Source organism: Amblyomma americanum, chromosome 9, assembly GCF_052857255.1.
Source record: "Amblyomma americanum isolate KBUSLIRL-KWMA chromosome 9, ASM5285725v1, whole genome shotgun sequence".
NCBI lineage: Eukaryota > Metazoa > Arthropoda > Arachnida > Ixodida > Ixodidae > Amblyomma > Amblyomma americanum.
The window spans coordinates 92,610,314-92,634,888 of record NC_135505.1 but is presented as its reverse complement, the minus strand read 5'-3'; the positions used below and the strand labels follow the sequence as shown (position 1 = coordinate 92,634,888).

The 24,575-nt window shown below is 47.3% G+C and overlaps 1 protein-coding gene across 2 annotated transcripts; it reads left to right on the top strand.

The window, feature by feature from the left end:
* The first annotated feature begins 11,682 nt into the window (after positions 1 to 11,682).
* On the top strand, positions 11,683 to 15,679 carry LOC144105032 (uncharacterized). 2 transcript variants are annotated; one of them, XM_077638249.1, is made up of 2 exons: positions 11,683 to 12,097; positions 12,724 to 15,679. In XM_077638249.1, the coding sequence occupies exons 1-2, from the start codon at positions 11,943 to 11,945 to the stop codon at positions 15,074 to 15,076; spliced, it is 2,508 nt and encodes an 835-aa protein (XP_077494375.1). In that variant the 5' UTR covers positions 11,683 to 11,942; the 3' UTR covers positions 15,077 to 15,679. The 2 variants fall into 2 exon arrangements, with proteins under 2 accessions (XP_077494375.1, XP_077494374.1); XM_077638248.1 differs by having other exon boundaries at positions 12,721 to 15,679.
* Positions 15,680 to 24,575: the final 8,896 nt, after the last annotated feature.

Sequence of the window (24,575 nt, the reverse complement as noted above, 5' to 3'; positions counted from 1 at the left end):
TGAATATCGCGTCCGGTGCTCTTACCAACTGAGCGGTGACTGTTGGCTTCCTTAATATATATATATATATATATATATATATATATATATATATATATATATATATATATATATATATATATATATATATATATATATATATATATATATATATATATATATATAATCTTACAATACAAGGCCATGAAATACCCCGAGTGGCCGAATACAAATAGCTCTGGGTATGGGTAAACGAAGGGCAGATGTACACGGAAAAGCACGAACAGCCTCTCATAGCAAAAGGGCGTTGGGATGCCGGGATAATTAAATATAGGGCATTGTGGGGGGTACAAGAGGCATGAAGTACTCAGAGGTATATGGAAAGGAATAATGGTGCCAGGGCTTACTTTCGGGAATGCGGTTCTGTGCTTAAGGGCAGAAGTTCAGTCGAGATTAGAAGTAAATCAGAGAGCTGTTGGAAGCTTAGCACTATGTGCCCACGGGAAAACCACAAACGAGGCAGTACAGCGGGATATGGGCTGGACATTGTTAGAAGCAAGGGAAGATCAGAGTAAAATACTATACGAAGAACGCCTGGACGATAACAGGTGGGCAGCTAAGGTATTTAAATACCTGTACAGAAATAGCGTTGACTCACAATTCCGGAAAATAGCTAAGAAGCTAACCAGTAAGTAGGCCAGATACGGGGCCGGGGAAAGAGCATAAAACGACAGGTTAAAAACGCGGAAGATAAAAATTGGATATATTCAATGGAAAAGAAGTACAGTGTAGAACTATATCGATACTGGAAAAGGCAGATCAGGAAGGAAGCGTTTTGTGATAACTGAAGAGGCAGTGCCCTACTATTTGAAGCTAGGTCAGAGTGTCTAAGAACGCGCAGGTACAAAAAGAAATTTAACGAAGAAGATGACACATGTGCTGTGCGTGGATGACTGCCACGGGGAAAGAGATTGCTGCAACTAACCCGAAGCCACATACCACAGGCGGGCGTGGTCTCACTGGGCGGTGACTGTTCGTATCACTAGCTTCTGATTGCTTGATTGTCTTTCGCTTTTGCAGGGCGCTTGCAGGTCGCTAGGGGCGCATGTTGACGTCCTCTCCTGGCCAGGGGAACTCCCCCTGGTCGGCCAGCCTCCCCCCTAACCAACTCCCCCTGGACGCCTTCTTTCGGGGTGGCGTCGGCACTATTCCCGTGGCCTTGGTTCCATCGGATGGTGGAGCCATTCGACTCAATAACCCGGATGCGGTTCAGACTGCGCTACAGGCGATTACGCCTCACTTCTTAAAAATCTGTACGGCAGAGGAGGCGTGGTGTGCAGGCCGGCCGACCAGGCCTGCATCATGGATTTGTTAACGTGCACAGCTTTTGGAAGCCAGTCGGTAAGCGTATTTATACCGCCGCACTTGGCGTGCTCTAAAGGTCTGGTGCGAGGGGTTGACCCACGCCTTAGCCCTAAGGAAACGCTAGAGAAACTCTCCTCCGCAGGGGTGATTTCTGTACATCGGTGCACTCGGGTCGTCGAGGAAACAAAACTTCCAACTGAAACGGTAATTGCCACTTTTGCGGGTCTCTCCTGTCCATCTGAGTTTAAGGTGTGGCCCCTGGTTATCAGGGTCGATCCGTATTCTTCAAGGCCACTTCAATGCCGCAACTGCTGGAGGTTTGGCCACAGCGCGAACGCCTGCAAGTCGAGCTCAAGGTGCAGTGTGTGTGGTGGTAATCATGACCGTGTAGGAAGGTGTTCAAAAGATGAGATGTGTTGCTTGTGCAGCGGTAGTCACTCCGCCACATATTCTAATTGTCCTGCAAGGGCTGAGGAGGTTAAGGTGCTGGAAGTGTTAGAAAAGCGCCGGTGCTCAAGGCGCGAGGCTATGGCTATTGTTAAGGAAAGGACGTACGGGTACTCAAGTGTACTCAAGTGTACTCAAGGGTACACGGCAGACGACTGCGGTCGTGGATTCAAGCCTGTCAGATGCGATTGCTACAGCGGTTGAAAAGGCAATGGCCAAGGTCATGGATCGGCTAGTGAATTCAGTAACAGAGTGCATTTCGCAAGTCATGGTGGCGCAAATGACCTCTTCAATAATGACCTCCAATGCTGCGTTGAAGTCATCCGTGGATCCTGCAGTACCTACTGAACTCAGTGCGGAGACGCCTTCCCTTGTTTCAATGCAGCCGCAAAAAGAGCGCACGCCTCCAACTCTTGTACCTGAAGTCACGACCGGAGCAATTGATGGGTGTGTTGAGCTGATGGAGCTTGATGCTCGAGCTCAGAAACGTAGCCGGTCTCCTTTGGCCGTGGCTGGTCCGTCTAGCTCCCCTCAATCCAAAACAAAAAAGAGTAATTCAAGAAAAACTGGTCACCACAGCATTTTGGAAAAGGTAGTTGCTTCTGCGGATCTCTCGGCAGAACAGGGTCTCTGAGAGTGCTGCAGTGGAACTGCCGTTCCATTCAATCAGCCTTCACTGATTTAGTAACTCTTTCAAATCGATTTTCTCCTCATGTCATTGCGCTTCAAGAAACCTGGTTGTCGAAAGAGTTTTCATTTCAAATGGAACATTATCGAATTTTTAGAATGGACCGTCCATCAAGGGGGGGGGGGGGGGGGCGGTTTGCTTCTGCTGGTTTCATCCAGATTCTGTCACAAGGCACGATTGGTGTTTCAGCGTGTGGACGCTCATTGCGAAATTCAGGCAGTGGATCTTTCAGTTCCTGGTTTCCATCCCATTACTGTAGCAAATGTATATTTTCCATCTCGGGTTTATGACATACGGCCATTAGATTCCTTGCTCTCTGTCAGCAGATCACATGTGTTGCTTGTTGGGGATTTCAATTCGCATCACTTGACTTGGGGTTATCGAACAGACCAGTGCGGTTTGCGTTTATAGGATTGGGCTTGTGTGAATAACCTAAACTCTCATAACTCGGGTTTTCCGACCTTTCTCCGTGGGCACTCCCGATCAGCATTAGATTTAACGTTTTCAACCTCAGGGGTAGCAGTTTCCTCCTGGACTCCGGTTGACTCTGCAACAGGCCTGGTCTGGCGATCTCCCCATTGTGTCCGTATTGTGCGGAGCCGGAAACAATAGAGCACTTTCTTCTTTTTTGCCGTCGCTACTCATCGATTAGGAGGCGACTATTAGAAGTTCCAATACAGAATCTCAGTTTGCGCCTGTCTTCTGTGGTTGTTCTGTCTCTTGGCGCTTCTATGCTTGGCCATACCAATGGGAATGTTTGCTCTGCCGTTCAAAATTATCTCCTAGAATCAAAACGTCTACCATCATGAGCTTTCGTCCTGCCCATCCCATTATCAGCTTCTGTATTTCGGTTTTTACAACCACTTATAGTAATCCCTACCCCTTCTTTGCCTAAATTTAAGTTTGTATGACCCCCCTAACCTCCTGCAACCACCTCGCCTACGGAAACTGTGCGATCCAAATTTTGGTAGGTCATCCCATGCTTGCCACATGCAACTGGTCCTCTAAATAGTCACCGCCTGGTTATGGCCAATCCCCCTTGTGGGTATGTGCCATTGTGTGAGGTCAACAAGAACAACAACAATAACAACAATCTGCTTTGCTGCTGCTCTGCTTTGTGGGGATGATGGGCTAAGTTTCTGGTGGCTTCTCGTTTTGTGTGCTGTAAGCACGCGGTAAGGCAGTAAGCCCGGGGCCATGTCTGCCCAGTCTCCCGGCCAGGGGAGCTCGCCCTTGTCGGCTTCTCTATCCCTGATCTCCTGCCTTTGGAAGCTTTTTTGCGCAGCGGCGTCGGCAGTATCCCTGTTGCGCTGGTGCCTCAGGATGGCGTTGAAATCAAGATGACCAACCCTGAAGCTGTTCGGGATGCTCTCCAGTCAGCCACTTCTCGTTATGAGTCGCTCTCAGAGGTACGCCAGTTTGGACGCGGCGGGATTCTTTGTAGATCGCCAGACATCGACTGTGTCAGATATTTACTAAAGGCCTCATCCTTGGCCTCGCTTCGGGTAAGTTCCTTTATCCCTTCACATCCGACTTGCACTAAAGGTATTGTTCGAGGCGTGGACTCTTCCTGTCTCCGGCAGAGACTCTTGAGCTTCTGTCTGCTGCAGGTGTTGTTGCTGTGCACCGCTGTAGCCAGGATGTAAACAACATGCGGGTGCCTACAGAATCTGTGATTGTCACCTTGGCTGGCACTTCCTGCCCCTCTGAAATCAAAGCATGGCCTCTAATTTTTCGAGTAGACCCTTTGTCATCTAGGCCTCTGCAGTGCAACAACTGCTGGCGCTATGGCCATAGCGCCGGCGGTTGCAAATCCAGCTTGCGGTGATGCAACTGCGGGGATGGTCATGCAACGAGCACCTGCACTGAGCAAAGCGAGAAGAGTTGCCTGCGCGGTGGAGCCCACTCTGCAAACTACTCTAGTTGTCCCTCCCGAGCGCAGCAAATCCAAATTCTGGAGATAATTGAGAGAAAACGCTGTTCGCGCCGTGACGCTAATACAGAACTGAAAGAACGTGCCCACGGTTAGGCTGGTGTGACCGCACGTCAAGGAGACATGTTAGACTCGGCGCTGTCCCAGGCAATTGCGGCTGCTGTGGAGGCTTCAATGTCTAAATTGGTAGAAAGGTTTGTCGCAAGTGTATCGGAGTGCCTTACAAACGTTCTAGCGACTCAGCTTACATACACATGCCGTGTAGGCCGGTTTGGAAAATCTCTCGACAGCAATTACCTCCACTCTTACCCGGTCTACAATTCCTGAAGCATATCAGCCTCTGGAACGACCTACAGCCCCTTCCGCGGTACTTACCTCGGGTACTTCGAGTGATGTCGGTATTATCTATGATTCCGAGATGATGGAGCCTGATGCGCGGATTCTCAAGCGCAGCGGGTCCCCCATGTCTCATTCGTCTTCTCCGAGTACCCAGCCCAAATCAAAAAAGCAACAGCTTGGAACCAAGCCCAAGGATACCAATCTGGGGCAGGCAGCTGTTGCTGCTAGACATTCGCAACCATAGCGTCGTTGTGAGTTCTACAGTGGAACTGTCGCTGTATTCTTTCAGCTTCCACAGATTTACTCTGTTTTTGTACCCAGCTTAATCCGGATGTCATAATTCTGCAAGAAACCCGGCTTTCAAAGGACCAACATTTTCATTTTAAACATTACCGTTCATTTCGCCTAGATCGCCAGTCAAGAGGAGGGGGTTTACTAACTTTAGTCTCTTCAAAATTTTGACACAGGGCTAAGGTATCTTTTTAACAATTGTCTCCTGAGTGTGAGATTTTGGCATTAGACTTTGTGCTTCGTGGTTGCTCTCCATTTTCTATAGCAAATTGTTATTTCCCCTCTGGAGTACAGGAGATTAGACCTCTGGACTTGTTACTCGCTAACTGTAAAAACCCAGTTCTCGTGGCTGGGGACTTCAGTTCTCACCATGCGTCGTGGGGTTTCAGGACTAATCTATGCGGCAAGCGCCTTTGGGACTGGGTTTCTGATCACAGCCTGATGTGCTTAAATTCAGGATCGGACACTTATCTTCGCGCACATACTAAATCTGTTTCAGATCTCACGTTCATTAGTCCTAGCAATGGCGTAACGGATTGGTCGACTGTTGATTGCGGCACCTAAAGTGACCATATACCTATTCATTTTTATACCGTATGTCGTGTAACTCCTGCGTCTTCTCAGTTGCAGCAACATATAAATTATGATAGATTTCAGACGGCGTTGCGCTCTGCCCTTGTGTCTGTGTCTATCATCGCCGAGGCCCACTAGTCAACAAGCATATGTCTGGCTACAAAATAATGCCGTAAAAAATCGGAGTTTCTGGTGCGGCCAACAAAAGGGAATTCTTCTACCTGGTGGAATGCGGACTGTACAAGAAATTACAGGCGGAGGAAGGCTGCATGAAAAAAAAAAAACTTCTTTATAACCAATGCCCAAATAACGAGTGATTATAAATTTATTGCAGCCACCTTTAAACGAACAATTTCTCGTGCGAAGGAAAAATATGACTCAGAACATTTCGATTATCTTTCAAAGTCGGGCAACCGACGTGCACTATTCGGCTTTCTACGGTCTAGAAAACTGTTCACGTCATCTAGTAATTTACAGTCGCTAGTTATGTCACCTAAAGTGGCTATCCAGGCTGTTGAATTAATTGCCACGGGCCTGCAAAAGCGATTTTCGTCTCTACTGTCTTTGCGACTAATGTTGTTTGCGTCAGTGGTGCCAAATAATAATGCCTCACAAGTAAATCTACCGCAGCTTTCCCAAGTTGTACAGAGATTGCCAGCTGCTGCTCCTGGCCCTGATGGTGTCACTACAAAGATGCTCAAGATTCTTTTTGAAGAGTATGCCGACTCCTTACTGCACCTCATAAACTACTCTATCAAACAAACTTGGATACCTCCTGAGTGGAAGATGGCCAAGGTGATCCCTTTGCTTAAAAATCAGGGTGGAGGCTATGAATTTTATAATATTAGGCCAATTTCTTTAACATCAAACGTGGTAAAATTAATAGAAAGGGTGTTACTAATTCGGGTGTCAGCCTTCGTGGACCGCAAAACTATACTCAGCCCGTGTAAACTCGGATTCCGGCCACGGTGTTCGATATAGAATGCACATGCTGAGCTTAAGAGCAGAATTTTCCTTGCTTGTCGACAACGCCTGGTCGCGGCTTTGGTTACACTAGACGTCGCCAAAGCTTATGATAGTGTAGAGCACTCCATCCTAACGCGTAGGCTACACTCTCTTCAGTTTCCGGATTATACAGTTGCTTGGATATCTGCATTTATTTATAACAGGGAATTATTTTGCGTCCATAATGGTGTTCATTCAGAGAGATACAAACGAGAGGTGTACCGCAAGGAGCTGTTCTTTCTCCAGTGCTCTTTAATATTCTGTTGAACTCAATTCCTCTCCATCGTCAGGTACGCACTTGCGTCTATGCGGACGACATTGCGTTTTTTGCGGCTGCTGCCGGATATACATTCCCTGCATGGTCTGTTGCAGTCATATCGAATACAATTGAGCACTGGTTCAGCAGCTTACACCTGAAGTTAAATGTTAGCAAGTGCGCCATCCTTTTTTTACCTCTACAGAATCCTGTAGTGGTCTCTCTCACTTGCCAGTTACAACCAATACCGCAGGTTCAATCCCTAAAATACCTAGGGTCATTTATGACAATAAACTCACCTGGCGACCCCACATTGACCATGTCGCGGTGAAAGGGGCTCGTGCCGTGGGCACGTTACGTAGATTATGCAGTCACCGGTACGGCATGCGAAGAGATGCGCTATTAATGATTTACAAAATGTATGTCAGGCCAAATTTAGAATTTGGATCGGTGTTTTTTTCAGGCTCGGCTACATACAAACTTCGTCCTATCGTTCTTTTGGAGAGGGAAGCACTTCCGATGTGCCACGGCCTCCCAGAATTTTTTGGCTACCAATCTGTTGTACTTTGAAGCCCGCATTCCCGCTCTCTTATATCGACTTCAATTTTTAACTGTTCAGACTTACCTAAGAATCTAGGAATCTCATTTCCACCGTTCACAAAGCATTTTCTGTTGCCAGCCGACCTTCTTTTTTAGTGCCCTCTGGTCTCGTTTCCATACCTCACAGGTAGTGTTTGTGCAAAGGTTACTTGAGCATTTAGAAGTGAAAATTTATGACATCCTTCCTGCGCAATGCAGACACCCGCTGCCCACATTGTTTTCGACGATATTTTCCCCTCAAAGGCAAACCTTTTGCCACCCTGTATTCTAAATGGTCTACTAGAAGATCATCTAAGGACCCTTCCCACAAATATTGCAATAGCAACCGACGCATCGCAATGCAAAAAAAAAGCAGGTGCGGGAATATTCTGTCCGCATTTAGACTGGCCATTTTCACTGGGCCTTCTAGACTTCACCCTTATTTTTCAAGCAGAGTTTCTGGCAGTAGTACTTGCTCTACGCAAGCTAGACCCCTCTATTACCGCAGTGGCAGTAATTACTGATTCTTTATCTCTGTGTTCGTCCCTCGCCGCGCATGGTGACTGTCCCGTTTTAAACACATCCTTGTCCCTGCTTCCTCCGCACTTGTCTTGTTCGTTTAGTATGGGTTCCCGGTCACAGCAGTGTGACAGTTAATGAGATTGCTGATACTCTCTCAAAGGCTTCCCTAAGCGGCCCGTCTGGCCTATATCATCCCGGCTACAGCCTATATTACAGCATCTTGGTTTTGGCGACGTGAGTTTTTAAGCACGCAAGACACAACACTTTTAACATCGGTGGATGATCAGCACCTCAGATATTCTTGGAACAGGCAAGTTTTTCGATCTCGGCAGCTTGAAGCATCTCCTGACGAGGCTGCGGTGCCGTATCCCTCCTCTAAATTTCTTTTTACACAGATCGGGTTTGGCGCTCTCTCCCTTTTGTGCATTTTGCCGTTAGCCTGAATCTATCGAGCATTTTTGGCTCTATTGTCGCCGATACACCTCTTTGAGAAGAAGGTTGCTGGAGGAGCCCTTGCGGCCCCTTGGCCTTAGTTAAAGCAGCCCGCTCTTGCTATCGTTCGGTGCCACCACATTTGGGTTCAGCTGCAGATCTGTTTGTACCGCTGTTCTAAATTTCCTGCTAGAATTTGCCATGCTAAGTGTTACAAAATTTTCTTTTCTATAAATTACTCAATTTGACTTAAAAATTGTTTCGATCCCGCTCATCATTATTATTATTATTACTAATTTTGAAATGAAAACCCTTATTCCTTTTCGGTTCATGAGGAAGAATCCTCCGGTGTTGCTTTCCCGCGTGCTTTTCATTTTAATTTATTACCTAAGTACAGGTGAAAAGCCACCTGAGTCTTGGCCGATCCCCCAGTGTGGTTATTTGTCATCTTTTGATAGGCTAAGAACAACAACAACAACAACGAAGAAACAATAGAACCTCATACTAAAATGTGATGGTATCCACACCGATGTCGATGCAGGCACAGTAACTCTTCCTGAGGCCCTATAATGTTCAGAGATAACCATAGCCATGTAAATAAATCCGCGGTGGAAATTTGCAAAAAGCGGCTGGAAGATTGGTGGCTCAAAAGCGGAGAGGTGACGTAAGGTTAAAAAAAGTAGGAAGACGTATTTTAAGAAAATGGCAAATTTTAATAACTTACAAGACAGTTAAACAAAAATAAAGGAAAAAACAGCATGGTGGCAACTGCCATCACCCCGTTTCTAAGGGGACGCTCCTACCTTCCATCCATACATCCACGAGGTTTTATTGTTTGCCCGCATCGTGCAAAAAAGCTGGCCTTCTGCGGTGTGCAGTTACTGCTTCGTCAGGAATGGCAATATTATCGGTCTGCGTGACTGCCGTGGTTCGCGTTTCACTTGGCGGCGAGTTAGTGGCGTCGTGGAGTATAAACGCTCGGGCATCGGTTTGGCAAGTTCGGTCAAAATTTTGCTATGCTCAAGGAAACGAATGAAGAAAAAAAGATTAGCATGTATGTATTGGTTGCGTTGTCTTCATAGTACAAATAGGTGTTCAACGGCATAGCAAGTGAGCCGGTTGAATACCACTTGCTTCGCTATATCTGTTCGGGCATAGTTTCAGTGCGATCACTGTTCACCTGTCACTCGCCGTCATTTTTGAGGCAAAGCACCACACAAATGCGGTCGCTGCAGCTCGTCTGCACCGCTGGTGAATTTCTCTGATGTACGCGGTTACTGCGCACTTGTGCTATTGTATCCCGTTATAAGGTGAAGCCCCTGAATCGATCGTTTCGGAGTGCTAAGCTTGTGTTGCTGTCTGAATAAATGCTTGACTGCACGACGTCTCCGGTCAACAGAAGGAAAGGGCGGATGGCATCGCGCTGATCTACATATCCCATCGGCGCCAAAGGTGCGGGTGGAGGTCGATGAACGGAAGCGCATAAAGGACGCTTTGCCACCGCAATTCCATTGCAGAGGCAGAGCGAAATAAATCGTGGCAGCCATATTTCTTCCAAGCTCGGTGGCGCGGGGAAAGGAGCGCGCTTATTTGAACTCATCCAGGGACTCTGCCGTACTACCGCATATACTTGAGCAGAAGGGTAGTAAACTCTCATCTAGCGCACAGCCTTTTAACTCCTTTTTTTTCATTAGAGCGTACTCCCTCTTCTCGCACGGGTCGCGAAAAACCGACCGGCTCACGTAGCCGGCGGCGCCAACGGACTTTGCCGCCTTTGCGGCAATGTGAACATGCTGGCCTTTGTGGATGCGCACGACTCCAACCTTGTTGCCATAAGCTGGGCTCGACGAAGTATACACATGGTGTTATTTTCAGGCGAAAACTGCTCTACGCAAGGTAAAGCAGATTTCACCGTGCGTTGCCAGTTGACCTTCCGAGGTCTAGTGCGGCTATAGGCCTTACCATTCGCCGATTCGCCGACCATTCGCCGACCTTTCGATTCGCCGGCAGAGGGCGGTAAAATAGGCCGTACCGTTCATTGGGTGACCAACCTCTTGCGATGAACCATTAATTTAACAGCCACCTGTCGGGGTGGCAGGGTAGGCGCGCTGCCTATACAGTGTGCTGAACGCACTAAACGTTGCAGACGGCAAGACTCGCCTACTTGCCCTGTTAACCGCAGTTTTCGCTTTCTTATCAGGTTTAGCAGCAGTTAGACCACAGCTAACTTTTTTACAGAGTTTACACCCAGATTTTACCGGTTCTATTTTTCTTTTTTGTTTGCGATTTGGCCTTGTGACACGACTACTTCTAATTGGCCGCCTTTGCGCCGTATACTTTCCCCCTTTGTTACCCTCCTCTCCCTCATTAGACTATATGCAGTGTGTTTCACCTAAGTTTTTCCACAGTTTAAAAAAAAATAGGCTTTTTGAGTTCGAAGAGCGCTTTTTTGCGATTAGCATTGTCAGCGGTGTAGTACATCAGATTAGTTACGATGGGTAATTAGCAGGCTGGTGAGCTAATAACGAATAGTTAACTTTTAGCTATTGTTCTTGGGCTGTTTATTAGAGTGACGTGTGGACCACCGCAGGTAATATCCATATCAGTTTTTAGAATATCGAAAACGCGGATGCCCTCGGTGCTGTGGCCCAACAAATTTTGACAAAAACGCGGCAAAAAAAAATACATGCGATTTCGAAAAGCTTACAGGCACAGCAATCTCTCCAGTGCACGTAACTCGTCGAAATAGCCAAAATTTGTTGGGCCACACCGCTGAAGGTAACCGCGTTTTAGAAATTATAAAAAAAAAACTGATATGAATGTTACTTACGGTGGTCTACACGCCTCTCAGTAACTAAGTAGCCTAAGAGTAATAGTTAAAAAGTTGACTATTCAATATCAGTTCACAAGCCTGCTAGTTAGAGCATCTTAGCTGTAATCTGATGTACTAAACCGCTGAAAAAGCCCTCTTGCAACTCAAAAAGCCTATTTTTAAAAATGGTGTACATGCTTAGGTGAAACACCCTGTTTGTGCCTGTGTATGCTTCAGTCAAGCTTAGCCATGTGTACATGTCTTGTTTACTGTGTGGAGTTCATTTCTCGTCTGTAGTTTCCTTGCTGCAAAGTTTGTGTGGCCTTTTGGTATACATGAGCATGCAAAAGTGAAGGAGAACGAAGAGCACTGCTTGCGGGATTTTCCTGTGCGATTTAGACTGCCTTTTTTGGAAGCCCACTCTTGACGTAATCGCTCTTCTCGGCGAATGGAGTGCCTCCCATGCAATGCCTCGTGCTCCTAGGCTAAATCGTTTGCCCGCTGCTTCTCTTTCGGTGTGAGCAGCGGGCTGACTAACAAGGTCGTCTACAGCGACGAACTGCTAGGCTTCAGTTCAGTGTCAGCTATTGCGAGCCACACGTGGCCGCTGACCGCTGTTGCTGCCCATATCCCTGCTTACCGCTTGGACTAGAACCACTTTGGACCCGCGGCAAGTGCAAGTGCGGGTTGCGTCAGTGTCACCTGTGAAGTAGCCGACAACATGCGTCCAGACCAGGCGACAGAGGCACCGGGATTGGATGGCACGGGTGAGCGTCAACGCATCCGGCCAAGCAGCATCTCCAACTCGGCCCTCAGTGTGCAGACACCGCGCAAGTCAAGCGCAGGACAGCCACGCAGCTCGGCTGCCTGCTGCAGGTAGGGCGAAAGCAAACTTCGGATAATCTTCGAAGCGTGATGTGCCGTATTCCGGAACTTCAGTGCTTGCAGTACTCGCAATTAAAGGTGCACTAAAGAGGATTCTAAGCTCGTCTTTTTACCACGGGAACTCGATATACGCGCTCCGAGCATTCTTAGAAGCTTCGAACTATTGTCCTCTACGGCCGATTTTCCCATTAAATCGAATTAAACGTCCCCTATCATTTCGCCTCCATCGAAATTCGACCGCCACGGCCGGGATCCCAACCCGCGTCTTTCTGGTCAGCAGCCGCGCACCGTAACTACTGAGGCATCGCGGCGGCCCTCACAACAAAGTGTGTGACGTATGCGTTTGCGGGCGTTTGTGTCGACTTATAACTTTTTTTTTCTGTGAGCAAGGGTTACCAGTTGGGGAGCAGGCTTTTATGCGGCACTAAACGGTCCAATAAAGATAGCGCTTTCCTGAAACGAAATTTTTTTTTGCTCTGTTCACTTCATTCGAACACCTTCTTATTTGAAGCATTTTTTGCTGCCCTAATGACTTGAATTGCGAGCGTTTACTTAATCTTCGAAAAATTCTGCTACCACAAGGCTCATTATTTGCCTTTTCTTTTGCATCGCAGCAGCCAGCCACCCGTGGTGACCCACTGCGACAGAATATCTGACACCGCCTCCACTGTGCCAACGGCTGCCCGCAGCTCGTTGCCATCGCCGACAGCTGCTACTGGTGTCCCACCTCAACAGTTCGAAGACCAGTACATGGATCCTGCAGGAGATGACCGCAGGCTTCCAAATCAGGATACAGAGACTGCTGGTAGGCTGTATGCGCTGCACCTCCATGAAATCTGCCCCGGTTTGCCTCCAGTAGAAGTGGTAGTGAAGCGCCTCCAGGAGTTCCAGAAGGTCGGCCTAAGTATGGAGCAACCATGCTCGATGACAGAGGAAGAACGTTGCTGGATCATGGACAACTTGACGTCGTTGAACCGTGTCCTGATGAGAGTGGACATGGAGATCAAAGAGGAGGAACCACGCAAGCTTAGAATTGGCCCTCTTGGCGGTGTAGTGTGCGAATACCAAGACACCAACCAGGTTTTCGATGCCTGCATAATTTTACACGTACTGCTTAAGAGGCATAAATGCATAATGACTCTAGATCTGGTATATACCACGCTGGCCTCTCATTATCCACAGTTGTTATGTGATGCTTTGGCTTGCAACAGAGGACTTTTGAACTTGGCCATAGCTTTCTGGGAGGACTTTTCACCAGAGACAGGACGCACACTAGTCTACTCACTGTGCAAGATGCCGGCACTTGAGTCCGTTTGCATCTCCCAGCTACCTTTGAATCCCTCTGCCGCTGGCCGCATTGGCAGCTTGGTAGCAAGATCAAAGTCCATTCGGAAAGTGAGTTTCCTGAATAACAGCATGTCACCTGAGGCTGCCAAAGAGCTCATTGGGGGTCTGTGCCGGAACGACAACCTCGAGGTCATTCGGATTTCCGACAATGCTCTTGGAGCTGATGGAGCACGCCTTCTTGGTGAATTTCTGGAAACGACTTCGAAGTTGCAGGAGCTGTCACTGCGTAGAATAACGTCTTTTGATGAGCACCAACTGATATTTCTTGCAGAAGGTCTGAAGAGAAATGGCAGCCTCCAGAAGCTAGAAATTTATTATTCGCTTGTTACTCAGTTCGGCATTGTTAGACTGGCCGAAGTCCTGAAGACGAACACCACCCTAAAGTGCCTGTCTCTAGATCTATTGAACCTTCGACAACCAGAAATCGAGTCTATCGCCACCCTCCTGGAATTGAACACATGCCTCGTTGAAGTTGTTTTAAGTGGAAACTTGATAGATGATACTGCCGCAATCTGGCTGGCACGGGCACTGAGGCTTAACAAGACCCTGAAGAAGCTCGATCTTGAGAACAACGACTTAACGTCCCAAGGAATCGTTGCACTTGTTGATGCGCTCGTCGTCAATAGTGTCCTGGAACAATTAAAACTGGGGTACGTGGTGACACGCCAAGAAGAGGGTTATGAAGATGTCACAGGAGCTCTAAAGCGTGCTGTTGCGCATGACCGAGTGCGTCTCGGCTACGACCTACAAGGAGTCTTACAGCTTTCCGAAACCCTCCGCGTGAATGCGAACCGGATTACAACGGTTCACTTGGACGAAAGCGTTATCCTTAAATCCCCTTGCTTGAAGTCACTGTTTTCCGCGCTTGTGGCTGTTCCGTGCCTTGAAGTTCTCTGCATAGAGTCCGAGTTCAAAATGGATTTCGATGCTGGAAGGAGGTTTGCCCAACTCCTGATCACAACAAAGACGCTGAAGCAGGTCCGAATGCCCATGCTGGAAGCGCACAGCTGGGCTCTAACAGCGGTCATGAGGGGCATGGCGCAAAACCAGTCAGTGTCCCACCTAGACTTACATTTTGATTCCAGTGCGAACTGTAGCATTCGTGCACTGCTCAGTATGATCGGAAGCAACCGGACACTTCAGCACTTTGGTCTCCTGACCACCAAGCTGTCAGCAGTAAAGTCCATTGCACACACGCTGCCGGTCAACCATGTCCTGACCTCGTTCATGATCTGGGAGGAGTGTGGCTTTGAGGACACCATTTTTGAGATCAACGAGATCCTTCGACGCAATGTCGCGTACCTTAACAGGGCTGTGGAATTCGCGATGAATCCACAGAAGTTCGGCGTTCAGCGGCTACCAGCAGTAGCGTACGAGGAGCTCTGCCAGACAGATGCCTTCCAAAAACACCTGGCCAGAGTTGCCGGACCGCATGCCGTGGCCAAAGCTATGAGAAATGCCCGACGCTACATCACAGCAAACCTGTTTGCCATCACAGGCGTTTGCAAGGGTCCTGTGAGGTGCCGGCCGCACGTGGGAGGCGCCCATCAGATTGACTGCCTGAACATCTCTTGCTGGCTGCACATTTTTTCGTATCTGAGGGTTATGGACATCGTGGTGTGAATACATTTAATGGTGTGCATTTACTTTCCCACCTTCTTGGCAGCAAGTGCTAGAATTGGCGTTTATGCAGCAGTGACTTGCTTGATTATGTGAATGTTTGTGCAGCAGTGACTGCTTTACTGGGAACGGGGTAATCCTTTGCTCTCGGGTTTCAGTGAATAGCCTGGCTGCCTAAAGGAGTATAGAAACCAAAATTTTGCATGAGTGTTTTCTTCGAAATTGTGCGTTAAGCATTTGTCAGATGCAACTCAATAACGAAGCGGCAAATTCCCCTCACAGGAGCCTCTCCAGCCAGTCGCGTCAAACTATTCTCTCCCTCTCCCCCTTTGACCTTCTTGCCTGAAATCTCAGGGGGTGGCATATGGATGAGAAATAACCGGGGCTTAATTGAGTTAACCGCGGCAACATGAAAACCGGTTTGCCATTGGTTGTAGGGCCTCCTTTGAGGGGCACCTGCCACTTCGTTCTTGAGTTGTATTCGGCTGTAGTAGGACTTAGCCCGTTATACTTAGTGGTGCGGGCCGGGACACATTTTTGTTATTTCTTTTCTTTTAGTCCCAATATAATGCATGTAATATACATGGATCACTCATTGATATTCTTACCACCATTAATAATTTATAATTGAATTTCTTTTCAATGCTGTTTCGGTTTCACAAACACATACAAATCTGCCAATTTCAACTTGTCTACCTGTACTAATCGTGAGCTGCGTTGCTTATACATAGACTGTGTTACAAAATGATTTTTTTTTTCTTTAAACTGCACTAAGAGGTGTTTTTTGTTTTGTTTAATTTGTATTGTTTGATTCATTGTGCTTTTGTTGTACTGCTGAAAGATACTTATGCAATGATGTTTGGATGAACATGTAAATTGCCCACATGTACAATCTAGTGGTAGATTTTTTTTTTTGGTGTTAATGTGTTTTTCTCTGAATTGTTTTCTTTTGTTTGTTTTGTTATTTTTTCTCGTTGCCTGTCACTGCTGCCCGGTATAATGGGGGCTGCGGCTCAGTCAAGCTGTCTATGACAGCTTTTTCTGCAGCTCCTCTGTCACTTTTTTGAGGCAGAAATAAAATTGATTGATTGATTGATTGAATGATGGTTGTGACGTGGAGAAATGCTTAGGTGACGTGAGGCACAAAAAGCTGCACTATAATCAATGACACGTGACTTCTTCACGCTTCTTGCACGTCACAGCCATCCTTCGATAGAAGAAACCCGAAACAGCATCTTGGAAAAATTCAAGTATGAATTATTTTGAAGGTCGTAGGGGTATAAAACGTGGTGATATATGTAATATCTTATGCATCACTGCAGAGAAGAAAACAGGCACCCTAAGTGAGGTGTCTATAGGAATTTAAGTGGGCTGGCTAAAACACTTCTTTTCCCAGGGCAAAGTCCGTAGCACTGCTGTGTAAAGTTCGTAGAGCTTAGTTCATTTAGGCTTCTAGTCAAGCGTCCTAGCAGGTTTTATGCATTATTGCTTCGGGAAGATCATTCTTAGAGTACAGTTCGTTGTGATTTGCTTTACGCCTCCTGGATGCTCTCTCACCTGCTTGTTGTATGGCTGTATTCTTTGCGTGATAACCTGAATCCACATGATGCACAAATATTTTAGAATTGTAGTGTGATAACTTCATGTTCATGACTGAGTTTTCAAGCTATTTTCATGTTTCAACTTGCTCTGTTTGAACTGATACCTGGTTCTGGGTGATGGAATAAATAAGAACCTTTAATTTGTCATGTATACGTCATTTATTATTGATTGCATCCTCAGGGCGTTAAAGTGGTTTTCTTTTCACAAAAAAAGTGATATTCGAAGCAATGGCACAATTGTCAAGGTGAAAACGTCAAAGCGAAGGTCTCACCACTTCGCACACTTTTGCGTGCGCTCCCAGACACCCTTAGAGCGTGTGGGAGTAGCGGTCTCTGTCACAAAGGAGATGCCCTCGACTCAGCGTGGCAAGCTGAGCCGGAGACCAGCTACCAAGTGACAAGGGGGTTGGTCGTTTGGTGCCCAGCTTTCGCGGGTCTGAGTCAAAGGTTCACGAAACAAAACAAAGTTTATACAGCAAAGAGACGATACAGAGGATTTCGCAGTCATAGGTACGAGCGAATACAAAGTGATTTACAAATTTAATGCAAATCGCGCTAAGTAACATCTGAGAGAGATTACAATTCAACAGAATGTTTGCACCTAAAGTGCACAAATACGGAGAGAGAAATCAACAAAACACAATTTGTTCACCGGGCACTGCGACAGTCCGACGACCTGAGGAGCTCGACGGGGCCGTCCCGCAGATTGGGGCACATTGCTTCGCTGGTCCGGGCTGGGCGAGTGTTCTCCCGGGAGTCGAGCAGGCGCGCTTCTCGGAAGCTTAAACGGTGACTCGGGCTAACCGACGACAGCGGTTGCAGCCCCTCATTTGTAGGCGCAGACTGCGTCTGTTTGTTCTTCGCGCCAAGGCAAGTGCGCACATGCACGCAGCTTCAACTGCACAAACTCCTTCTCGCGCCGGGCGCGCGACCCCATTGGTCGAGCGCGGAAACCACCTTCTAGAGCAATCTAGGTCATTCGCGGCACGCTGAGTCATCGACGCAAGAGCGAAGGGGAGAGGGTATCAGTTTAGTGCGGTCAAGGTCATGCCCTCTCCGTCGACGATGAGTAGAAACCACTCACACATTCTAGAGAAATGGACGACGCGCGCGGCCGTGCCTCCCTCGGCGCCGCGCCGGCGAGCTGAGTTGCAGAAGTACGCGCAAAGCTACGCACTCTCCGGGGGTCCTTCCCCGCTGTTTTTGTTTTATTTTACCGCGCCCGGGCGCGATTGCTTAGACGCAGCGCCGGTTTTTTTCGAAAATGCGCCGAATTTTGTGACAGAAGGCAAAAAAGGGAAGATATGGAAAATGAAGAGAAGTAACAAAAATATGTGATCGGAAGAACACAGATAACGCGCCAGCAGTAAGTAGATACCTATTAGCACTAAAAATAAATAAAATAAACACAGGAATACAATTTTCACACTCTAGATTGTAGGTGCTGCATCGGCAGAACTAGAAAAATGTCGTCAGCGGCTGAAAAGGTGCAGTCTAGTAGCTGCTTCACTTATTTATTTTACGCGGGAAAAACGACGATTGGCACACATATGAGCGGCAAGCTATTTCAAGCAATTCGCAACTGTGACCATATCTGGCCAGCATAAACGCAGGCAGGTTAAGGTAAAGATTGCGATCAACACAAACAATTCCTCAAGCTATTTGCTTCAGCAATTTGGGCCTGGATAAGGAGCGGTGTGTTTTAAGACCCTGCCATGTAAGTGCTTTCTTCAGTGCGGTCGCACTGGTTCATACGTGTATGAGTTACGGTCACGAACAGATTCTAATTCTCTTATCAGTTTAATAGAATTAGGATCTCAGCCTAGCTGTTGAAGCAGTAGTAACGCAACGTGAGTAAAGTATAGAATTTCCTTAATTTCACGAGGGACAGTCCTGAAATTTCACTTGATGAAAGTGCTCGCCTAGCTTTCATAGTTTACATGTTTGTTCCATGTTAGGTTTGAAGGAAAAGTAGTGCCTAGGTATTTAACGTTATTAGCCAGGATTATATTCTCTGCACCCCAGCCAAAACTTGCCTCCACATTTATGCGCCTTCTACTTAATCGGATATAAATAACAGCTAGAGACGAGTGACACATTCATTCAGCAAAGCTTCATTCATTCAGCACATTCATTCAACAAAGTGAATGAATGTGTTACTAAGCACTCCTGTATTGGCACGAGTGACTGAATATATCAAGGACAAGCACAAGTACAGGTACATAGTGCCACATTGCCTTTGCAGATGTTACTTGGCACGCAGTTAGCTTTTATTGTCATTGTCTGTTCGAAGTACAGCACTTGTTCCATGCTGTGGCATACATACACTTAAGTAGTACAGGTAAATAACCAAGTTGTCTGTGTTGCCGCAAAAGCAGGTCATTCAGCTCGCCCACAAAACTATGAATCGCAAATGGCACTGCAATTTTCACAGTTCTATGCTGGGGTATAAAACTTGTGATGCAGAGGTCGCCAGGCCTGTTCAGAGTTAACGTAACGTGCTGCAGCTGGACGGAAAGCAACATTTGAGACCAGTGAGGCCATTTAAGATCAAAATATGGTCCTGTTGCATCTACACCAATGTGGTCACACTTGTGCAAAAGCTTGCTTTGAAACTTGATACAAGCTTTTCCATTTCTCTCTATAGCTGCAGTTGGAAGGTCTAGACACTCACTGGTGTACTTTTTTAGCAACTGCGAAGTTTCACAGTATGAGTCTATGTTTGCACAAATGCAATATGACAGTGCTTTAAACCCTGCAACTGATCTCAAATGTCCCTTTGATTTGAACTTCAACATTGCAGATCAGCACTTAACACAGGTATGCAACATACGTGATCTCAGATCAGAAGCCTTATAATACTGAGAATTCTCGAGGTCTTTTATCAAAGGGTTAAATGCTTGCTTCTGCATCCTTCAAGCAATAATTGAACATCTTTGAACAAAAGGTAACAGAAACGAATGTAAAAAAAAAAGCCCAACGTGATGATGGATGGAGTCTTTGCTGGAAAGACAGGGTTGTGGAGCATTTGGAACCTTCATGCAAGGCAGATATGCAGTTTTGCATAAGTTTGCGTCAGTACGGAGTTTCACACAAGCACTCTGCTCGAGTTAAAGGGTCAGTGACGACACATAGAACTTCGCCTGTACTGACAGGGGACCACGTTCTTGTCACAAACACACTACTGCAACCGAAGACGCAGTTTTGATACAGTAGAAAAGAGCGAAAAACGAAATACGTTTATGAGTGCCGCTGCTCTAAGCAGGCGATCCAGCTATCAATATATGCGTTCCCTTCTACGCTGAGCCGTTAGAACCGGGAAACTCGGTGCTCGATGTCACATGTCGGAAGTCTTAATCGCTTGCGAAAACTCCATTGTCGTTGCACACTTCTGTCGGGATTCTGTACATTGCAAATACGGCTCCCAGCTTTTCGATTAGTGCTGCTGACGACGTGTCGTTGAACTCCTTAATTTCTGAAAAAAATCAAAAGAACATCATGCACAGAGAGGAGATTTTCCCACGTAATGGAATAAATCGACGCTCAACCTGCACCGTGGGTTGTCTAGTGCCAGTCTGAGTTGTTTTGTAGGTTGGTTGTATGCGTGGCGTTTGCATGCTTCGCAATTTTTGGTCATAGCAGCCATTTGGGTCTGGGTTTATGGGGGTTTAACGTCCCAAAGCGACTCAGGCTATGAGGGACGCCGTAGTGAAGGGCTCCGGAAATTTCGACCACCTGGGGTTCTTTCACGTGCACTGACATCGCACAGCACACGGGCCTCTAGAATTTCGCCTCCATCGAAATTCGACTGCCGCGGCCGGGATCGAACCCGCGTCTTTCGGGCCGACAGCCGAGAGCCATAACCACTGAGCCACCGCGGCGGTTATAAGCAGCAGCCATTTGCCCATTCGTCCTTGGACAGAACACAAATATTCGTGCCCTCGCTTTGCATTTGTTTACGCCCATGCGGTCTTGATGAATGTGTTCTAGCCTCTTTTAGCATGACCGCAGGTATACCATCACTTTGCTGCCTTTCAGCAGGATCCATTTCGCTACAGAGAGTACACTGGCGAAATGCTTCAGCTCTCTTTCTATTTTTTCCAGCATAGACACTTTCTGTTACTGTACGCAAGTACAGGTCGTTATCGGCTGCGTCGTTAAACCGCTTTATCGTGACATCGCTTAAAAAAGCGGCCTCCTTACTCACAGCACAGATTTCGATGTCATCTTCTAAGGCCGATTCATCTCCTGCTGTATTAATCCTGGCTCTTGAAACCATATCTGCCAGAAGAACCTGCTTTCTTGGAATATACGGCATTGTGAAATATTTTAGCAAACGCAAAAATAACCTATGAAGCCTGGCTGGCATGTCCCCTATTGCTTTTTTTGACCAATCGCAGTCAGTGGTCGGTTGCAAATGTTATATTTCGGCCGTAGATTAAATAATGGAGTTTCTGGAATTTATGAGCCGGACGTCACTGAAAAGACATTTTTCGATTTGCGAATAACGTTGCTCAACTAAAGTGTGCGTCCTTCATGAGTGCGCACCGCGACATGACGCTTTAGAAGGCCCGAACCGAGACAAGTCAGCGATGCATCCTTAATTTCTTTGCTAGCTAGGGTAGAATGATTGCAAGAAGTGGCACTTTGCCGAGATATTCGTAGATTCCTAGCCGTTATTTTTTGTGGCTGGGAGGCCATTCAAAGACCGCCTCATGCTCGGTAAAACTACGCAGCTGAGGCGATTTTTTTCTGCCAGGAAGAAATGTACTTGGAACAATAAATTGCTATGTCTAGCTTACGTTGCCCTACCCACTTGTCGGATATGGCAAAAGTATCTCCGTTATGGACTTGACAAACTCGCGGTTAGGCGCTATGCCTTTCTCAGAGATTATGGTCCCCAAAAATTAGGCTTCAACACCAACGTTGCACTCCTGTGCACTGAGTGCTAGATTCGCGCGCTTCGCGGCTTGAAATACGCACTTAAAGCGCTTGTTGAGTTGAGTTGAGGTGTTGAATGCTACAGGTGGGGTTAGCCTAATCATGCCACTGTCTAGACGTTACCCATACAAAAAATATCCACATACACGAGGATGCCACACAAAGATTCAATGATTTCGCCAGGTACCTTTTGGAGGACTTCAAATGCGGAAGAGATACCGAAAGGCAGCCACTAGAAACAGTATCTTCCAGAGGGAATTGCGAAGGTACAAATCCTTGAATTCTTATCGTCAAGCGGGATTTTATGAAAACCAGCTTGCGCGTCAAGGCAGCTGAATACTTTCCCGCGCCTGACAATTCTTCTGGTATGTAATCCCACCGTGGGATCCCGTAATGCTTCCTGTTTATACATGCATTAACCCCTCTGGGATCCATGCAGATTTTTAGCTTCCCCTCTTTCTTTTTAACAGCCGCAAAAGGTACTCATCCAGTCCTTTGATTTCGTGACCTTGGGTATAACGCCAGCCTGTTCCATTCGTATCAGCTCGCCGCGTCAGGGGTACATGCCAAGTGCCTTGAGCGGCTGGAATCTTGCCCTCGCAGAGTACCATTGTGTACTGGCATTGGACGCAGCCGGTGGCTTGAAAGATGTCGCTGCATTCTTCAAGAAGTTCCTCAGAAAGGTTGCTTATCACCGAATCCACCTTTCTGGCGTTCTTTCTTGACGACGAAAATTTTAAACCCATAACATCAGTTGCCGATGCCTTCCTGTTGGCTGATAACGCTCAAGTGCTTAATTGTACAGCTGCTATAGGCAGCATGCAACGATGTTTGCCGTGTAGATCGTTACGCCGTAGCACACAGCCTCCCGAGAGAAGCAAGCGTTCTTTAGGTGCGCCCATAGTGCTTTTTCACACCCCCTGCCTGCGCTTATATATATGCATGAGCGCGTGGCGTGCATCAGCTATATGCTGCGCCGATAAAACCTAAGAAAGGAGTGCTACCAGCCAAAGGCGTTTCTCTAATTGTTCAAAATGTGCTCTCGCGTCTTTTGTGGCCCCAGCGGCTGACGGCAGCAGTTTTCAGGCACGCATTGGAACAATTAGAGCGCCGTCTGCAGGCACTGCAGGCTGCCTATGAGATCGTAGGGTGGAATTGCATGCTGTGACTGAGTGACGGCGTAGACTCAATGCTTTTGTAGACAGAGTAGGGCAGCAGGTTCCTGTGGGATCCGGGGATCAGTCTCATCAAAACATCTACATTGCCAACGTTTGCTTTGCCCATCCAGAATCGCTGACTTCGTATACGCTGTCCACGCAAACGTCTAAGATCTCCACGTCATCGTCGTCGTCCCCCAATTCATCGACTTGCGCTCATTTTCAACAGCCTGGCATGCTCAACAAGTTTTTTCATAGACCGGGCAGTTTCGCTGCTTGTGTTGTCTACCACATTGCGAGCACTTTGTTTTGCTTTGCGGCCTACTTGCCCCATGCCATCTTCACAGGATCGACCAGTCTTTCTTTGTGCTTCCACGTTTCGTTCTGGAGAGCTGCTGCTTCGGGTGTCTCACACATTTCTTCCGCTTTGGCCAACGTCAGTTCGCTATCCCGGAGAAGCTTCGTCCTGAGCATGTCATTACTGATTACAATTACTATCTGGTCGCAGATCATTGAGTCTGTTAAGTTCCTGAAATTGCATTATCGTGTGTGCTTCCTCACGTCGCGTGAGAACTGCTCGAAGGTTTATCCTGTCACTTGCATTTTTTCTGGAACAAGTACCGCTGGTACACTTCGCTCGTCTGGACTCCCCAGCAGTTGGGACATATTCACAGACTAACTGGAGTGCAACGGCTCTAGGCCAAAGAGGATACACGAATGGAAGGGCGGAAAGGACGCACACAGTGCTGACACACAGCTTTTATATGCTCTCAGACCAGCGCAGGACCAACTGTCAAACTTTTTAACGACTGTCTCAGTCTTTCGCTTTCGTCTTCGTTGAAAGGAAGATTACTGAACACCTCGGTAACGCCTTCAGCGGTTAAAGTCACCAGCATGGCAGTCGTAGCGGCATCGTTCAAGGAATTAACATGTGGCTTTACGATGGTACAGCTCTAGCTTCTGCTTAAATAGTTGTCAGCTTCTAGAAACGTCACCTGTGGTGCGAAGTTCGTCTGGCGGCTTCAGAATATCTATTCCGGCAGCCTGGATCCCCAGTCTTGCGTTTGTTCAGGGAGTTGTCGAGTTTGTCAGCTTCTGACACTATGGGTCGTGTTTCCGTGCTCTACGCAATGACGATCGTCCATCAGGGAGGCGAATGAAGCAAGCTAGGCCAACACGACTGCCGAGAAAAACAGTTACGAGGCATCAACTGTGCCGTGTGACCAGAGTGATGCCCATGCCGGCACATATCTGATCAGAGCGCAAAACACAGTCGAGCGCGCTTTTTGTAGCGTAAGCTACACTGGACGAGGTTGAGCAGTTTCGCCTGGCTCCTGGACAGCCGTTGTGCGCATGCGCGAGGAGCAGTGACTTCACACGGCGCACAGCTGGCGCGCCGGCGCCGCCACCGCCGCGCGCGCGCCTCGCCGGTCGGCGCATTCTCTGGAAACTGCACCACGTGGCCAACTTGTTGCTTTTATTTTCCACGTCATCTTCAACTCCATCTGTGCGCGAACAGATCAGATCAGCTTAACCTCGATCAGAGCTTAACACGACTCTAATATCGTCACCAGACGTGCCGACGACCCATCAAAGCAAAACCGTGTGACCCAACTAGGCTAAATACATGCTTTCGCACGTTTATGCTTGGTTTAGCTACGTTAAAACCCTAACATTTTAATACACGCCTGTTTTCCTCTTTTGAATAGTGACTCCTAACAGTGCAATATCTTAACCATAAGTGTCTTCCGCTTAGGTTAATATTTGGCGGTAGAAGGTGTTAGCGCAAATGAACACTCGCAG